This window comes from Thalassophryne amazonica, chromosome 7, assembly GCF_902500255.1.
Source record: "Thalassophryne amazonica chromosome 7, fThaAma1.1, whole genome shotgun sequence".
In the NCBI taxonomy this organism is placed as follows: Eukaryota; Metazoa; Chordata; class Actinopteri; order Batrachoidiformes; family Batrachoididae; genus Thalassophryne; species Thalassophryne amazonica.
Window position 1 is genome coordinate 28,334,224 of NC_047109.1, and position 19,931 is coordinate 28,354,154.

Consider the following 19,931-nt stretch of genomic DNA (forward strand, 5'->3'; position numbering starts at 1 on the left):
CTTCAAACAAGCCCAATATAGCCCCTCTAATAAATTGAAAAAATACAACACCTACTCCAAAATATCTAGACTCTGTTCACAAAATGACACTGGAAACCACCGATGTAGCGATATCTTGCTAGCAGACAAAGAAACTGGGCTAGAAGCATTACCACCTTGTTGACCATAACATAAGCAAACACGGTCAAAAAGCACACAATGACAAACAGCTTAGATTGAGGGTGTGAATGGCATATTAACACTGCACTCTCGGTGACACTGAAGCTTTGTAATGTCCCCTGTAAGTGTTATTATGTTGCTAATGCTAATAACATATGCAGAAAAATTCCTATTATTGTACAACCAATGATTTTCCTGTCAAAACTTTTTTTTAGAATGCATAGAAAAATATTTGCATTCACATGCAGTTGTCCTTTTTTAAGCATGGAATAAGTATATGCTTGTTCATGCACACAGTAAGGTCAAGACCAGACCTCTCCAAGACTGGAGGGCACCTGCCCTGCATATTTTCCATGTGTACCTGCTCTAATCACACCTGGTCAATTAACACTGGTGTTTCCCAGCTTTTGATGGGCTGAACACACCTGAGATAATTAGCTGTGTGTGGAGTAGAGAGAAGTAAAACCTGCCGGGAAAGTACCCTAGAGGACTGGTCTAGACCTTGCTCACATATAGCTCCTTGAAATGACTTTTGATTTGACCCTGTATAAATGATCTGGTCTCTGAGAGCTCAATTTGGTTAACGGCCCCGTCACACATAGTATGAATAAGTACAAATCAGGGCAAATCATGGCGGAACAGCTCGTATGAGCGAACAATGAAAACATCAAGCTGACGGGCAGGTGTGAACGAACCCGATGCGACGGTTTCATGCACGCGTCGGTGTTGTGCACAAGCATGCATGAAACTGTTGCAGCGGGATCACAGTGCGAGGGGTTGGTATGGTTAGACCTTACTTGTGTGAAGCACCTTGAGGCAACTTTGTTGTGATTTGGCACTATATAAATGAAAATAAATTGAAATTGAGCAGCTGGAATATGTGTAACCACATTGTGCAGCTGCTGTGAAAAAAAAAAAAAACATGCCACCCACGGGATTCAAAAGCTCTGATTCCCAGCCAGAAACTTTACCACTGTGCTACCATTGCTGTCCTGTAAAAGATGAGGAAAAATGCCTAAACTCAACAAGGACATAAACATATTTTTTTAAAAAGAGAAAAAAACATGATAACTGACCAAACGTCATTTGTTACAGCGTATTTCTGCTGACACATGACTGAAAGTGGTGTATTTGTCGCACTGTTGGATTGTCATATAGTCCTGCGGTGTGCCACTCACAGGATATGCGTGTCCTGTCAGACAGACGTAACATTCAGATCACCTGCTGCGTGTCCACATGAACTGATGGCCCATTTCAGCTAGGGCAGCCTGTCAATGTGCGTGCTCTCCAGCCCATCGCAAAAGCGATAAATGTTTTTATGTATTTCCACGTGAGGACAGCAAGCACACACACGTGCATGTCCGTCAAAACACGGTATGTGTTCTGCAGCTGTGACATCCAGGACCAGAGTTGCCAACAGCCGCTGCTGTACACATGTGTACTCGGCAACTCCACAGTCGTGGGGGCACTTAGACAAATTTCACCACCAGCTCTAAAGTGATCGTCTGCTGACTGTTGTCATGCTAATAGCACAAATGGCCACACATTTTCTAAGTGCCAAGCGAGCAGTGTTAGATGTTTTTGTGTGTCACCTGGAATTTGGCCGACACCTGCTGCGAGAGGGATCGAATGGGCTCTCTCAGGACACATTCTGTCTTTCAGCCACTGTTGTGTGCAAACAGTTGTAGCAACAGGTGTACGACGCGTTGGAAGCAGCTCCGATTTTACACATATTGCATATGATTCCTGCTTCATGTGCAATTCATGTGCAAGTCGACCACATTCGTACTACAAGTATGTGTAAAGGGGCCCTAAGATGTGGACATGAAGTTGTAGGAAATGGCTTTTGAAAACAGGATACATCTTTCAGCTTTGTGGACATCAGTGAACAGGTTCTTCAGTACTTAAGAAAATCAAACTTGAATCACACTCAGTGGAATACAATCCTACTACATAAAAACATCTGTGTAGATTGTACACACAAACCAAATAATAAAAAAAAAATCTAATAATACCCTCATCTTTGTTTTCTGTCTGATGACTAGGAGGTGTACAGAAACACCGCTTTATGTTAACTGGCCTGCATTACCCTGTTAAGAAAATTACACTTGATTTGCTTATTTAGCACAAAAATAAAACTCATACAAAAATAATGTATAAACATAAAACAATAAAAGAGAGAGAGAGAGAAAAATACAATATGAATAATGTGCAAGGGAGTGGTGGAAGCCAAAAAGGCTTATCGAAAACCCACTCCTGAACAAAACAAACATAGCACAGCAGTATACAACAGAATTACACCCGTTTATCCAGATAATATAAACAAGTCATTGTAAATACTCCTGCAGGATCATTGTTTTTAGTCCACTTTTATATCTATATAAAGTGATGTATGGATTTACAAGACGAACCATATCATTCCGAGATTTAACACCATGATATTTGATGTGATGCTGATAACGAGTCGCTCTATGCAAAGGTAAATGCAAATGTGCAGCCTGCCTGGTCAGATAATTATGAATTTGATGGTTATGCACAAAACAATATTTAATGAAGGAAGGCCACTTGATATCACAGAGAGCTCTGAAAACAAAAGTACAGGTCAGGAAACTATTTATATGGAAGATATTTAAGAGCTGCAATTTAAAAAACAGAGGTGCACTTGGAGCACAAGGATTCGAACGAGTAGCTATCTGAACATTTTTTTCTGTAGAAGAAATATTTTGCTTATATATGGTTGCAAAGGTACTTCCCCATACAATATTGCAATAACTTAAATATGGATAAACTAAACTATAACATAATGTTAGAAGACATTTGTGATGTACTAAATGTCTTATTTTGCTTATGATTCCTAACTTGGTTATTTATTTATTTTTTTTACAAACATGATCAATATGTTCTTTCCAAGACAGTTTCTCATCTATCCACACACCCAAGACACATGTAGATGAAACCCTTGATATTACTTCATTATCAATGCAAATTTTAATTAGACCATAATTACATTTTTTATTGCCAGCAAATAACATAAAATTAGACTTTTTTATATTCAACGATAATCTATGGGCTTTGAACCGGATTGAATAATTCAAAAGATTGTTATTTAAGATACTAACCAAACCATCTATATCTTTGCTGTAAATAAAAAGATTAGTATCATCAGCAAACAACAATGGGAATGTAGTAGTAGAAATAGATGCAAAATCATTAATATATATTGTAAACAATAACGGTCCCAAAATTTAAGCTTGAGGTACTCTACACTCTATAGAATTGATATCTGATTCCAGATTTAGAAAAAAACATTCTGTTTTCTCTCAGATAAATAATTACTAAGCCATGTATGTACAGTTGCCTTAAATCTATATTTGTTTAACTTTGAGAGCAAAATTTCATGATTTACTGTATCAAATGCTTTTGAGAGATCTAAGAACACACAAATACCAAATTCATTATTTTCCAAAGCTAAATTAATTCTATCCAATAGTTCGATCAAAGCCATATAAGTTGAATGATTTTTCTGAAATCCAAATTAATAATTATATAAAATTGAGTTTTTAAGCAAATGATTATTTAATCTTTTATAAACAAGTTTCTCAGGGTCTTTGAAAAACATGGCAAAACTGAAATAGGGTGATAATTTGAAAAAGATGCAAAATCACCTTGTTTAAACAAAGGTATGATTTCAGCAATTTATAAATCAGAAGGTACTATGCCCGTTTTCAAAGACAAAGAAAAAAATGTGTAAGTGGTTCAGAAATTTCATGTATAACAGATTTAACAATAGATGTACCTATTCCATCATGGCCAGCTGCAGATGGACGTAGTCCAGCAATGATTTCACAAACCTCATTGGAATTTGTGGGTTTAAATTCACCCACAGAAGGAAATGAACCTTTGATGTAATCAACCAGATTCATATTTATGGAGTCAATTTTCTTTGCAAGCACCAACATTTGAAAAGAAATTATGAAATTTGCAAGCAATGTCAAAGGGATCAGAGAAACCTCTAGATCCATCTGAAAAAGATGATGGATATTTTGATGAACATGTTTTCTGTTTAAATAGTTCACTGATTGTTTTCCAGGTCCCTTTAATACTGTTTATTGATTTTTTAAACTTCCCACTGATGCAGTCACTTCAGGTCACTCCTCTTGCATCAATTCAATAAAACCCAACATTGGATCAGAGAGCTTGTCCTGCCCCATCTTTGATTTGAGAAAAAATAAATAAATCAGAAAACAAGTCACTATTTATTATGTTCTAATTTTCGGTTTGGAAACAAATAATGAAAAAAATAATGTTTTTTCTATACTTTTTTTTTATTTTTGGTTTCCTATTGAACAATGAATGGACGTATATAACACTGATTTATATTCATTACATGCTGGGTCAACTGCAGTGTTGGCACATAATGGCACACGATCTGAGTTCTCAGAGATGAAGTATGGGGTACCTCATGGTTCTGTTTTGTGTCTGCTGTTATTTTCTCTGCATGTGGAACCTCTTGGTCTGATTATACATAGCTATTTATTTGATTTTCACTGTTATGCTGATGACATCCAGACACACATGCTTGATAAAGACTCTTATATTGCTAAACTAGAGGCTTGATTGGCTGCAGTAAAAAATTGGATGCCCTCAAATTTTCTACTTTTGAACTCAGAGACATCTGAAATGATTGTTGTTGGCCCTGCTAAACACAGACATATGTATGAGGAATTAACACTGTCACTGGGTGACTGGGTGAATCTTCCTACTGAAAATATGAGAAATCTTGATGTGATTTCTGATCCAACACTTTTAAGACCTCCACATTAGACAGACGGTCAAAACTGCTCATTTTCAATTGCACAGTATTGCAACGATTAGACCTGGATTGAGAATGGCAGATGCTGAGATTATGATCCATGCCTCTGTGCCTTCCAGAATTGTTTATTGTAATTATTTTCTGGTTTGTCACATTAGAGTTGTAGTTGTCTGCAGAAGATTCAAAATATGGCTGCTAGAGTTTTGACTGGAACCAGTACATTTGGTATTACACCTGTTTTGGCCTTCCTTCATTGGTTTACTGTGAATTTAAGAGCAGATTTTCAGGATCTGTTGCTGACTTATAAGGTCCTAAATGGCCTTGTGTCACAGAAGTTGTTCAGCCTTACAGTGCCCTCCGAAAGTATCGGAACACTTGGTATTTCGTACAGTTTAATCTGTTTATGCCATTTCAAATAGAAGAAAAAAAAAAATAAAATTATCTTCCTTAAACTCAAGCTGAAAGCAAATCTCTACAACTTGATAAAAATAATAATAATAAAAAACAAAACAAAAGCCAAGATGATGGGATGCATATGTAATGGAACGCTTTGGTTTAATACCTGAAAATAATTTGTTTTATTGCAAGTTTTCTTCAGACAGGTCAGGGGCTGGATACATGAACATTTCCAAGTCACTGAATATGTCTTGGACTTCATTTACATCAGTTATGAAGAAATATAAACAGTACAGCATTCTATGGTAAATCTGTGTGGAGTAGACAGTTTTCAAAAACTGAGTGACTGTTTACAAAGGAGAAGAGTGAGGAAAGCCAACAAGACAGACAGACAACCTAGAAGAAGTTATAGGCTTTTCTGGATGCATTTGGAAGATTGTGCATAGTGCATGTTTTGCATTTTGTATCCACAGTTATATGGCTTCATGATGAAGTGGTATAGAAGAGGATTTAATTAAACACAAGACCTGAAAGCTCAGCTACAATTTGCCAGAAGGTACATCTGAGATGCAAGCCTAGATTTAATGATTTGATGAAATAAAATCAAATACCAAGTGAAATACCAAGTGTTCCAATACCTTTGGAGAGCATTGTATGTGCCTTCTTTTGCACTACAGTGTGTTGGTTTGGATTGCGTGCTCATGTTTACTTTGCATGTTGTTGTTGTTATTGTTTGTCTTTTGGCTGCTCCATATGCAACTAGGAAGTCACATATATATATTGTTTATCATTTAAATGCTTGCAATGCAAAATTAAAAATTAAAAATTGTCTATTGTCTAATTAGCTGCAGAAGTGGCGGCCAAGCAGTTAGTGCACTTGGTTTCCATGTGGAAGGTTCCCCTGTCACATTTCTCCATATAATGTGGAGTTGCATCAGGAAGGGTATCCGGTGTAACAGTATATCTTACCCCCCTATCCTAAGATATCTTACCCCTCACCCTGGAAATCTTCCCACCCACCCTGACAGGCAACATTCCTACAGGGCAGCAGTGATTAACCAAAACCTTGATAAGGCCTAATCAGGACAACCTTTAAACTCTATATTGTTTTATGGTCACAGATGAAGCAGTTTGATTGACGTGAACGATATTGGTTTTCTTTCTGTATGTATCTACAGCTATTTACAATAGTAATATTTCCTATTCTGAAGTATCTTTAAATCCCCCTTCCAAATATACTCTACAAATATATGGACCTGATTTGGAAATGTGATGGAAAATACTCCAATTTAGTTTTGCATAAAATATCGACAGTATATTTATAGAACCCACAGTACCATACCATCTTTATTTATAAAGCACTTTACTACAACCAAAGCTGAGCCAATGTGATGTATACTAAAACATACAGTTAAAACATTAAGACACATATTTAAACAAGTTAATAAATAAATATAGCGCACACACACCCACAAACACATACACACAGACAAAATAGTATGCAAAGAAACATATGTTTAAGAAACATAATGAAAATGAGGGGCCTATAATGTCTGTCACCTTTCTCAAATCTCTTTTGTACAAACTAGGTCATAAATATAACGAGTGGCAGAGAGGAATCAACAGAATAATATAAATATAGCATGAAATTGACAAATATGATTATTTGAAACAGTGTGATTCTCACTGGAAGACCAGCTCGGCAGGGGAAAGAATGAATAAAGATGTGTTTAAATCATTTTTAATCCACTAAATATTACAGCAAAGTTGGTTCAAGTTTTAGTAGCATGAAGAATGAGAGTCCCAACTGGTGTTGAACTACACGGCAAGTGAGCCCACAATAAGTGAAGATCAAAAGAACGACGTCCCTAGAACAGACGCTTCTCTACCCTGCGAAAATCACTTTACTTATTATACTGACAGTATGACAATAAGCAAACAACATATTTATGTTACTTTTTCAACACCCAGTATCAGTATAACAGCAATAGTTTGCTGTAATGAACAGTTTACTTATAATTAAAGTTTAACTATTTGTAATCATATAACTATATTCTGCTAGTACTTATGTAATCATAAAATATTATTAATTTGGTGTATTACACGACATGTTGTACTGTAATCTGAAGTTTGACCTAATTTAGGTGACATTTGACCTGAAGCAAAACCCTGAAGGTCAAGGTCAATCTCTTATCCCAGGTAATGGGCATTATGTTCATGGCAAATTTGTATAGGCAAAATTTCAAAAATTACAACCAGGAAAGTTGTTTAGTTGAATTTAGTGTTTGACCTTCCTGTGACCTTGACCTATGACCTTGAGCTTGATCCTTTTGTGTACTGAAAGGTACCTGACTAGGGCTGCTAAATGTGAAGTTGCAAGAGTCTGTGATGTAAACTGTGTGCTGCACAGTGAGTTAAAGCTGAAAAATCCAATGATTACAAACAAACAAACATACATACACACTGACAAACATATCCTGCCAAAACAAAGTTTTTGCAAGATTTGGGGGGTACGATATCCAGGGTGAGGGGTAAGATATCCTAGGACAACTCCCCCGGGGGTAAGATATCTTATCTGGGGGGAAAAAAGGTATACAAACAGTGACTGGTTTATTGGGCAGCATAATAGAATGTCACCCCTCAGGATCATTGTTGCCCAAGGCTGAACGCTGCGGGCAACAATGATCCCGAGGGGTGACACCATTATGCTGCCCAATAAACCAGTCACCATTTGTTTTATTATACATCTGTGTAGTTAATAAATTTATCTTTACAATTGTGTGAAAAGTTTGCTAAGTCATTTCCTGTTCAAACTCAGGATTCCCCATAATGTCAATACCCTTATCCTTAAGGTATCTGGATATCCCATACCGTAGTGAGTTCATGGTACTTGTTTCAGCTTCTGGACAGACTTGGAGCACACTGATGCGTACAACTGTCCCAGTTCATGGTCAAGTGTGGCAGTGGGAAGCTTCTTGAACTCGTCGGGTGAAACACCATGCAAATCTTTCCCGTCGTCCTTCGCTAAACACTCCTTGAACAGTGCGGAACTTTTCTTGATACTTTTTGCAGTACTCTCACTCTTTCTTGGACAGAACCGTGTTTATCCCATCAGTATCCACGGACGCAAACCAGTATCCACGGACGCATCACCCCTGCGCGAAACATTGTTGCCCCGTTATGACAAAATCGGTCCACAATCACTCATAATGTTGCCCAAAATGGTGCAGAATCAGTCAATAATGTGGCTACTGTTCACTTTGGATGATTTATTGTGAAAAGTATTGCAATTATTACACGCGAATCAGCCAATAAGAACAAAGGATTTCAGCCAGATGTATAATAAAAACTGTTACACCGGCATAAAACTTGTGCCAAATCAACATGCAGATCCACCTCATTGGACCCTGAGTGAAAACAAGGGAGCAGCTGAAGGGCCCCTTTATTGTCTAATCAATGTGTACAAATAGAAGGTGAAAAAAATCTCTTGTTAAATGCAACTTAAAAAATTGAACTTAATTTCAGATTCCAGAGGGCAATGAACATATGATACAGGATATAATAAATTTACTGAACAATTTAAATAAAACATGAACAGTGTCCTTTAAATAACTGAAAAAAAACATGAATAGAAAAATGATTCAGAAAGTAACACTGTGTGTGGCTGTGTTTTTGTATTTCTGGTTAATGAACATGCACTGATTATACAACCCTGATATATATGACACACAGACAGACATTCTTCTGCCACTGGAGGCCTGATTTGTGACTAAAGGTCTTTTTAATCTTGTCCTGATGTCTGTTGAACCTCTGGGCCTGTTTAATGATCGTCTTTGTTGGATTTGACATGTGAGGTGCGTGAAAATGGAGGCTGCTCTAATTGTCATTAACTGGCCACTCCTGCACTCTAATGAGTGCGCTTCTACTTAAACAATAACGCCTCTCTTTCTTCCCGGAGAGGCGTGCAGCAGCGCCGCGTGCTTCAGGCCTGCACACACACACACACACACACACACACACACACACACACACACACACACACACACACACACACACACACACACACACACACACACACGTGCGCGCGGATGGTCAGATATGCCCAAACGTCACATGGAATAAAGACGCGCGCGGCCAGAGCTGCATGCAGGTGCGCTGATGAGCAGCACATCATGTATGAACATCAGCAGAGCGCGTGCACGGAGAGGTTCTGTCGGTTCCGACCGACAATGACGCCCTTTGGAGGAAAAAACGCCAACTGATGCCGTCTCTCACACACACAAAAAGCAGCACGCACACTCACACAGCGTTAAGGTCAAAGTGAAGCAGGCTGCTGCCGGACTTACCGTGTCTGGATTGAGCCGCGCTAAAATGGCGAAGGTGGACAGTCGGTCACACACGCATTTGGTTCGGATGGAGTCGACTAGCACGGCTCTGCAGCCTCTGGCAGACCAGGATCCCAGCAGAGAGGCGCTGCACGGGAGAGAGCACACACACACACACACACACAGGGAGCGGTGAAAAGGAGTAGTTCCGCCGCGACACGCGCCGCCTCTCTGCCGCTCACACGACGTCCGCGACGCCGCTTTGCCGCGCGAGCGACGCGGCGGAGGAGCGGCAGAGAGGCGGCGCGCGCCGGTCTGCATCACATTAAACATCATTATTCAAACAATCAGCGACATTACACATGACACATGCACTTTCACCACAAAAACGATTTAAAAACACAAACATTTGAGTTTGTTGTTGCGCTGCCACTTCCTGGCTTATGGAGACATTTTTGACATTTAAATGATAAATTTACTTTAATGCTTTCTATTGTTCATATTGTTCTTTTAAACAACATGCTGTAAAATGTCTGTGTCACCTTCAGCTTTTACACATTTGAATTTATGACAGCTGTTAAAAAAAGAGGCATCTTTTTATAAAAAAAAAAAACTAAACTAAAAATATGCCCCTTAACAGCAGTAAAATGAATATTCACATCACAAATTAATTAATTATGCATTCATAGCTGTACATCCCTGTAAGTTTAACAAAACTAAATCATTACTTTTCAAAGCAGTTTTCTTTAGTCAGGAGATGGATACATGAACAAGTAACTGAATATGTTTTCAACCTCATGTACATCAAACAGGATGGTGCTGCATGGTACATCTGTCTAGAGCCAGTTCTCCAAAAAGGAGTCAGACAAGTGAGGGAAGCCACCAAAATTTCAGCTGCAGTTTGTCAGAAGACACACAGCAGCCACAAACCTAGATTTAATCAGTTTTCTTGTATGAAAAGTCTTCTTCGTTCCACTCCACCACTCCACACAGCTTCATGTGTCACGGGGGATGCAACAGGAGAAAAAAAAAAAGTTGCACAATGGACAGTTTCTCCAATCACAGCCACATAAATCTATAACGTCTTTATCAAGGGGGCCTTCACTGGTCTCCCTTTTGCACACTCAGTTTTAATGAACTGCCTGCTTTGGACAGATTTAGTGCCATGCTGCACTATGATGTGGTCAAGAGGTTAAGTCTGCTTGTTTCCAGTGTGGAAGGTTCCCGGTTCAAACCCCACCCCTGCCCATTCTCCAATATAGAGTTGAGACAGGAAGGGCATCCGGTGTAGTAAACTGTTTTGACCCTAAGTGAAAACAAGAGAGATGCCAAAGGGACCTTACTGTGATGTTTGTATTTTTAATGACTGAAATAAATTAAGACCAAGGCGTATTTAGTGACTGTGAAATCTTCATGTTTACATCCTCTGACTTGTGTGAAGAAAATGGCTGTAAAAATGGTGATTTATAATAATAATAATCTTTGTTGTGTTTAGTTGTCCATAATGGGCTCCTACAATGGAAGCACTGTGAAAATGGTCGTAATTCTTAAATAGTGTGACGTTTTAATTACACTTTTTGAATTAATGTTGACAGTGTACACAACAAACACATCTTCATTGTTTCATGTCACCTCCACTGTTGACATGAAACATTTCAGAGGCACAATTACAAAAACTGTCAATGTCCAAATACATATGGACTGCAACATGGTGAGAAATATACTTTGATATTGTCTGTTATATGGTCTTTCCAAACAAACCTGAACACATGATTTTAAAAAAAGCCCAAAAAGGTCTCAAGGCAATCTGATGTAAAACCTTTGTTACAACCAAACCCTAATTTCTGTTCCATAAAAAAAAACGAGGCCTAACCTGAAAAGGAAAAAGCTACAATTCCTTGAATTACCAAACAGAAGCTGGCTGCCAAAGGAAGCACATTATTATCGAAGACCATGTTAAAACACCCAACTTTAGAGGTGGAATAAACATGTTTACAGCCTGGTATAAAAAAGATATTTTAAGCTATAAAGGTTTGCATATTTAGGACGTGGTTGCTTTCAGTCAATAGGTGTGGTGAGGCTGATCACTGTGGCTGCTGATTATGTATGTCCATTCTGAGCATTTTTATGACAAATATCTGTAATAATGCAGCTTGCTGTGCTGTTAATTGCCCCAATGGATCGTCCAAGATGTCTGTCCTGCAGTATTTCCATTGAGTGAATTTCTTGTGTTATAATTTTGTATGCTCACTGCATTAGCACTCGTAGCTATTGGTAGCTTGAGGTTCAGTTACATCTGTCAGGAACAAAAACTCTGCCATGTTTGTTTTGAAGTTAAGTGCCGTCCCACTTGCGTGTGCGTACGAGTGCATGTTGTGTGTGTGTGTGTGAGCGTGCACAGAGTGCAATGGTATCAAATGTATGGAACCAAATTGCACCCTAAATGCAATGTAACACAATTAAGATGAATAATCCATGTCACATGACATACAAAACACCAATCAAATGACAAGGATCCACTCAGCCATTATATAAATATAAGTAAATTATTTAATCTACCACTCCTGTACACAAGGATGAAAAACTCCACACACTGAACTTAGATTGGACATTAAAACTAAAAAATAGCCATTCTGAAAAGATAGATCGAGTATCATCAAGGACACGTGAATTCACACTTCTGTGCTCTGTCTGTCTGAGCTTCTATGAGATGTTCCAAAATGGTGCTGAGCAATAATGGATTCTGTAAGATTTTATAAAAATTTTGTTGAAAATCTGGATCTGTCTGAAAAATTTACATTTATCCTTTCTTCAACATTTGATGATAGGTTTCCTTTAATCATGTTCTTTCCTTCAGACATGTTTTTATTTAATTGTTCTTCGACCTTGTTACAACTCTGGCCTGATGGAATTAAAGGGTGAACCCTCCAAGGACAATGCTCTATGGAACACACCCATGCTGCAGGTTTTCCAAGATGCACCCAGAGATATTTGTCTCAAAGACGTGTGTCATAATTAGGTTAAAAAAGCACAACACAAATAGTACAGGCATGCATGACAGAGAGCACTGCAGTGCCCATATGAATGGGATTTTATCATATAAAAGCTTTGTTTCCACAGTAAAATAGGCACCAACAGTATTGTTCATTTTGGGTGAACTCACACGATATATTCTGGACCGCACCAAACACATTAGGTCCGCAAAGTTGTGCTCTGGGCTGTGGCCGAGATGTGCCTATTGGCACAGGTCTGGCCTGATTTGGAGAGGTGTTCTGTGGTGTGGTCCGGCTGGGACTGTGCCCCTGACCAAGCAGGAACAAGATAAAATACTAATAAGTCCAGTTTTCTGTGAAGTGAGAGCTTACTTACAGCCAATTAAAAAGCTCTTTTATAATGTCTGTAAAATGATCTACAGAAATCATCTCAAGTTATATTAATTTGTGTGAATGTAAGCATCTGTTTAAAAGGAGTATTCCGCTGCTTATGTTTGGTATGGAGGCACATAAAAAGACAAATTCAAATATGTCTGTTTTTGCATGTATGGAGCTCGCATCGCAGCTCAAGAGGCACTTTCCAAAATTCAGAAAGATGAGTGCTTTCAAGAAGCACAAGCCATATTGAAGAAGGGAAGCCCATAGGTGAATGGACTGGCCAGCAGCCAAAGAGTCAGGAGATTAAATGCCAGGTTCTCCTGTCTTTGTGTCCAAGTGTACACAAGCATTAAACTGACCAACAAATAATTCTGTACTGGGTATGATTCTAAAATCTGCACCTGGGTCTACAGTTAAGCCCCAGCATGTAGAAATTGATCCACATGGTTGGTGGTAGGATTAGACCTCCAGCCCTGGGGAAAGTACCTCCCCAGCTTTAAACCACCTGAGGTTGGGGACTGGTGTGTTGGAAAGGTGTTATCCCTCAGGAATATGCAACTACACTGCATACTCCCCAACCTGATCCAAGTATGTACAGTCTACACTGTGAAAAACATAATCCTGATGTCCCTTCTTTACTTGGCACAGGCAAAAAATGTTCCTTTCATATTTTGGCCATTCAATAACAGCCCTTGCTGTCATCACAAGAGAATCACTGTCAACTGCAGTGACAGATGGCAGATGATGACAGGAAAGGTGGTTCCTGTTCGACAGGCAATAATTTAATCATAATATCCAGTTGTGTTTTAGGATTTTGTACAATGTTAATTTAAAATTAGAAGCCTTGTTTAAAAACAAAATAAAACAAATAAAAAAAAAAATACTTCTCAGCTGGTTTGTGTAATGTCATGGAAGTTCATATTTATCCAACAGAAAATTTGCTAACCACTAAGTCATTGTGCTGCCCTCTTTCAGTGTACAAGTGGTTAGCAAACTCATTGCCTCAGTGAAAAGGTCCCAGATTCAGTTCCCACCTTGTCATTTCTGTGTAGAGTTTGCATGTTCTCCCCATGGTTGTGTGGTTCTCTGCAGGTGCTCCGGCTTCCTGTCACTTCCAAAGACATGTAGGTGAGGTGAATTGGTGACTCTACATTGACTGGAGGTCTGCATGAGAGTGATAGACTAGTGGCCAGTCCATGGTGTACCTCACCCCTCACCCAACGGTTGCTCGGATAGACTCGAGCCCCCCCGCCCCTCCCACCGACTATGCAGATTATACACACATCAACAAGATGCATTTACCCAATGTTTCATTTGACATGATGTTAATAATTTCTTGTTAACAATACTTATTCCAGTAACAATTTAATCAGGACCTACCACATAGTTAGCAGAGATAGCAGCCGTCATATGCATCAGTTTTCAAGTTATGGACGGTGAATGAACTGTACAAAATTCCTGACTGTTGTGCTTAAAAATCATATGTAATGTGTTTGCCTCTGGACTACTGGACATCTTGTGAGCGTGAAGAGCTGGTTGGTTGTTCCACGACCAGGATGGAACCCGCATTGTTGCTCTTCAGAGGTTTGACTATCGGCCGAACCCTCCTTTCCAGCACTCTGGAGTAGACTTTACCATTGAAGCTGAGTAGTGTGATGCCGCTGTAATTGGTACACACTCTCTGGTCTTCATAAACCATTTGCACAGAATTATTTATGGCAAAAATATTTTCTCATCAGTCATAACTGTTTGTGCAGAGATAAACCTCAGAATTTTGGAATAGGTTCATGCCATTTTCTTTAAAAATCTATTTCAGTGACCTCATACCGCTGCACTTCACTGCACAAAGAAATGAAGGAAATAATTTAAAGCGATCTAAAAGTACAAAAAACAAAAGTTAACAAACAAATCTTTTGAGTGACAAGAATTTACATTGAGCTGATTGAACAGCATGCATGTTTTGACTCAAGATTTACTCCCAGCCATGGAGCCCACATTAATTTGTCAGGCACTGACAATAGCGCACACTTAAAATGTCAGTCAGCTTCCTACAGTTTGGGAGAAAATTGGGGAAATGTTTAGACTTCCCAACAGCCTCACATGTACTCGAATCAAGAATAAATACCTGCCATGTATATATCATGTGTCATGGAATCAACTCTTAGAATTGCAGTTAGGCCCATATATATTTGGACATCTGCAATGCTGTACACACATGCTGCAATTCCTCGACTTTGTTCCACGTGTTTCCTGGCAAACTACAGCAAAAATTCCATATCTTCTGTTTGGACTCTAGGGGTAAACACCGGCACCAACAGGCCTCAAGGCCAACACAGGACTTCATTAATTTTCTATACCCACTTATTGTAATTCAGGGCTGCAGAGGCTGAAACATTCATTGAGCAATTGGCTGGGTACACCCTGGACAGGCCGCCTGTCTATTCCAGGGTCAACACATACAGGCAAACCTATTCATCTATGATCAAATTAAAGTTTCCAGTTCACTGAACCGGTGTGCCACTGCAACCCAGAACACCACGCTAACATGGGGAGAACATGCAAACTCCACACAGAAAGAACTGGACAAGAAATGAATCCAGAACCTTCTTGCTCTGAGGTAACAGTGCTAACCACTACCCCACTGTGCTATTCAAGTTCAGAGGTGGGCTTTCATTTGTACCCTCTCTGCTTCTCTGTTGAATTATTGCTAGTGAAACTAATGCCTTAGGTGCTGTTCATTCCAACTGATTGATTGCCTTTTTTCTCTGTCTGGGTTATTGCTGCTGAGACTGGGCCCGAGGACCAGGGAGCTCTGGAGTTGCATGCTGCATGAATGGATGGGGTGTGACCCACACCATGGGGTTGACAACAATAACAGGGGCAACACAAAATCACAATGTCAGCCAGAAACATTGACGTTTCTGATTTCTTTGGACCAACCTGACATGGACTCCTCGTGTTGCTCACTCTGACTGTGTTGTTTTCTTTCCTGCTCCTATTTTGTGTGGGTTTTTGTTTGTTTGTTTTATTGTCTCTGTTATTTGGTAAAATGGCCTAAGCAGTGGGTCACGCTTGTGACTGTGGTCCGCTTGATATTTCTTCGTCAAAAAATGGCAGAGGTTTTCCTTACCACTGTTGCCTAAATGCTTGCCCAGGGGGGTTGGTATGGTTGGTAAGGTTAGTTAGACCTTACCCATGTGAAGTGCCTTCAGGCAGCTTTGATTTAAGGATATATAAATAAACTGAATTGAATTATTATTGTTGTTAATAATAATCTTTCAAGACTGTTTCAGCAATTTTACAGAATTTTTTTTTTATGTACTATATGGGTAATGGTGAGCAAGACTGAAATAAACTGAACTGAGGGGGTGTCCAGATGCAATATGTACCTGACTGTTAATCAATCTATATAACTATTATTAATAAATAACTTACATGGGATGAAAGCATATACAGTTATATGAAAAGATTGGGCACCCCTGACAATTTTCATGATTTTCTATTGGAAATCATTGGTTGTCTGGATCAGAAATTAAAGTTAAATATATCATATAGCAGAAGAACACACTGACATTTGAGAAGTTAAACAAATTTTCTGGTATTTACAGAAAGTGTGCAATAATTATTTAAACAAAATTAGACAGGTGCATAAATTTGGACAGCCTTGTCATTTTATTGATTTGAATATATCCTTACACAGGTGAATCCAATCATGAGAAAGGGTATTTAAGGTGGCCTTTTACAAATGTTTCTCCTCTTTGCATATCTTCTAATGACTGGCAACATGGGACCATCTAAACAACTCTCAAATGACCTGAAAGCAAAGATTGTTCAACATCAAAACTGAAGTCCTCCTTGTAGGCACGTCCTCCACTATTTCCAAATCCAACAGGTTTCTTATCCTTATCAATGACTCCACTGTCCTCCCTTGCCCTCAGGTCAAGAGCCTGGCCGTCATCCTCGACAGCACCCTTTCCTTTCACTCCCACATCAATAACATCACCCGCTCTGCCTACTTCCACCTCCGCAATATCGCTCATCTCTGTCCTTCCCTCACTCCTTACACCACTGCCACCCTCGTCCACAGTCTTGTCACCTCCCAGATCGACTACTGCAACTCTCTTCTCTTTGGCCTCCCCAACAAATCCCTCCAGAAACTGCAGCTCCTTCAAAACTCTGCAGCACGGATCATCACCAGGACACCCACCACTCACCATATCACTCCCATTCTCCAACAACTCCACTAGCTCCCAATAAAACAACGGATTGATTTCAAAATTCTCATCACCACTTACAAAGCTATAAATAACCTTGCTCCACAATACATCTCCAATCTCCTTCACATAGTTACTCCCTCTCGCTTTCTACGCTTCTCCTCCTCTCTCCAGCTCACTCTCCCCCCCTCCCATGTCGTTACCATGGGGGGCAGAGCCTTCAGCTGCTCTGCTCCCCAGCTCTGGAATTCACTCCCACCTGACCTCCGCAACTGTGATTCCCTTCCCCTCTTCAAATTCAGACTCAAAACTCACCTGTTCAGACAATCGTATACAGCATGACCATACATACCTCACAACCACACGCTCCTCATGACCACACACTCCACACGACCACTTACACCACATGACCACACACATCACATGACTACACACACCACATGATCTCACATACCGCAACTCTACAGCTTCCAGTTTTATATATGCTTCTCTGTTTCTTTTTTTGTTTTTAATTTGTCCTGTACAGTATCCTTGGATGTTTTGAAAGGCGCTTTTAAATAAAATGGATTATTATTATTATTATCACGGTTTAGGGGAAGGATACAAAAAGCTTCTTCTTGTACAAAAAGAATCTTGTTAGAGTTGAGGATCACATGGATTCCAGTCAATATCAGCAGATTCTTGAGAACAATGTTCAAGAATCAGTGACAAACATGAAGTTGCACTGGGGCTGGATCTTTCAACAAGACAATGACCCTAAACACTGCTCAAAATATACTAAGTAATTCATGCAGAGGAACAAGTACAATGTTATGGAATGGCCATCTCAGCCCTCAGACCTGACTATTATTGAAAATCTGTGGTGTGATTTTTAAACAGGCTATCCATGCTCAGAAAACAACAAACTTGACTGAACTGGAGATGTTTTGTAAAGATGCATGGTCCAAAATACCTTCAACCAGAATCCAGACTCTCATTGGAAGCTTATAGGAAGCATTTAGAGGCTGTTATTTCTGCAAAATGAGGATCTACTAAATAGTGATGTATTTTTTTCTGATAGGGTGCCCAAATTTATGCATGTGCCTACATTTCTTTAAAGAATTATTGCACACTTTCTGTAAGCACACTTGATAGGATATCAACTTCATTTCACTTCTCAGATAGCACTGTATTTGTCTGTTGTATGATGTATTTAACTGAAATTTCTGATCCAAACAACCAATGATTTATAAAGCATGGAAATCATCAGGGGTGCACAAACTTTTACATACCACTGTGTGTGTGTGTGTGTGTATTGTATTATATATATATATATATATATATATATATATATATATATATATATATATATATATGTAGTAGGGAAAAACGGAACTTGAATTTTTTTTTCTCCATGGTGTATATGACGTTACGTCAAGTGTTGGTGGTTAATAGTCTGCACTGCATGCCCATATTAAATAAATATTAAAATGGTCGGTCTTCATCATATTCACATACTGCAATAAAAGTCAAATTACTGTACTTTTACTGATCTAGCACCAAGTCACGATAGGATTGCGCCTTGTATTCTACAGTTTACAGAGACTCAACATTCTCCCAAGAACAAGCACATGGCAACACTGGCCAGGAATTTATCCTCATTTCACAGGAATAAACATGAAGAAAAACCAAGCTGCATGGAGGAGCCATTGGACATTATGAAAGAGAGAGATCAAAGGTGTCCTCCTGCACAGCCCATGTCCACTTTAATTTTTTTTTTTTTTTTTTGCATGGCATAATTTTTGTTTTCCACCACTCTGTCCACAATCTCCTCAGTGCATTTAATGCAGTCAAGTTCACACTGTAGTCACTCTCTGACCAGAATACAATGGACCTGTGTTGTACAACCCCCAAATCACATAAAGTTAGGATGATATGGGAAATGTGAAAAAAAAGGGGGGATCCTTACTCATGTCATGAGTTAGTATATATCCAGCATCCATTCCTATATTTCAGCCTGTAACACATTCTAAAACTAGAGACATTCATCACGAAATGCCCTGCGCGCAGTATTATTTTCCATGCAAAGTGCAGGAATATGTACTTGTATGGGGTGGGTATTTGGTTGAAGCCTTATGTGTTTGATGTAAACTGGGATATACAATGAAAAAACTGGAGATTGGCATAATATTTATTTAGAGGATGTGACAAACAGTGACCATAAAAAGTCGGTGTGAAGTACTTCTCCAAGGCATGTACCCACCAAGTATGAAGTTTCTACGAGCAAAAGGTGCCGAGCTACACTGTGGCAAAGGATTTGACAGTTACGACCATTGGTGACCTTGAAAAGCAGGTCAAGGTCACTGGCCTTCGAACCCATGCAAAGTACTCCTTCAAGGCATGTACCCACCAAATGTTAAGTTTCTGTGAGCAATAAGTGCCAAGCTACATTGCGGCAAAGGATTTGACAGTTGTGACCACTGGTGACCTTCAAAAGTAAGTCAAGGTTACTGGCCTTCGAAACCATGCAAAGTACTCCTCCAAGGCATGTACCCACCAAATATGAAGTTTCTGTGAGCAATAGGTGCTGAGCTACGTTGCGGCGAAGGATTTGACATTTGTGACCACTGGTGACCTTGAAAAGTAGGCCAACGTCACTGGCCTTCAAACCCAT

General features: G+C 39.3%; 1 protein-coding gene across 1 annotated transcript in view; it reads right to left on the reverse strand.

Annotated features, from left to right (window-relative positions):
* The window catches only part of LOC117513733 (adhesion G protein-coupled receptor B1-like), a 712,829-nt gene that overhangs the window by 158,881 nt on the left and 534,017 nt on the right, over nucleotides 1-19,931 (reverse strand). Inside the window, 1 exon segment of the mRNA XM_034173969.1 lies at nucleotides 9,715-9,841. Within this exon segment, the coding sequence (XP_034029860.1) occupies nucleotides 9,715-9,841 (127 nt within the window).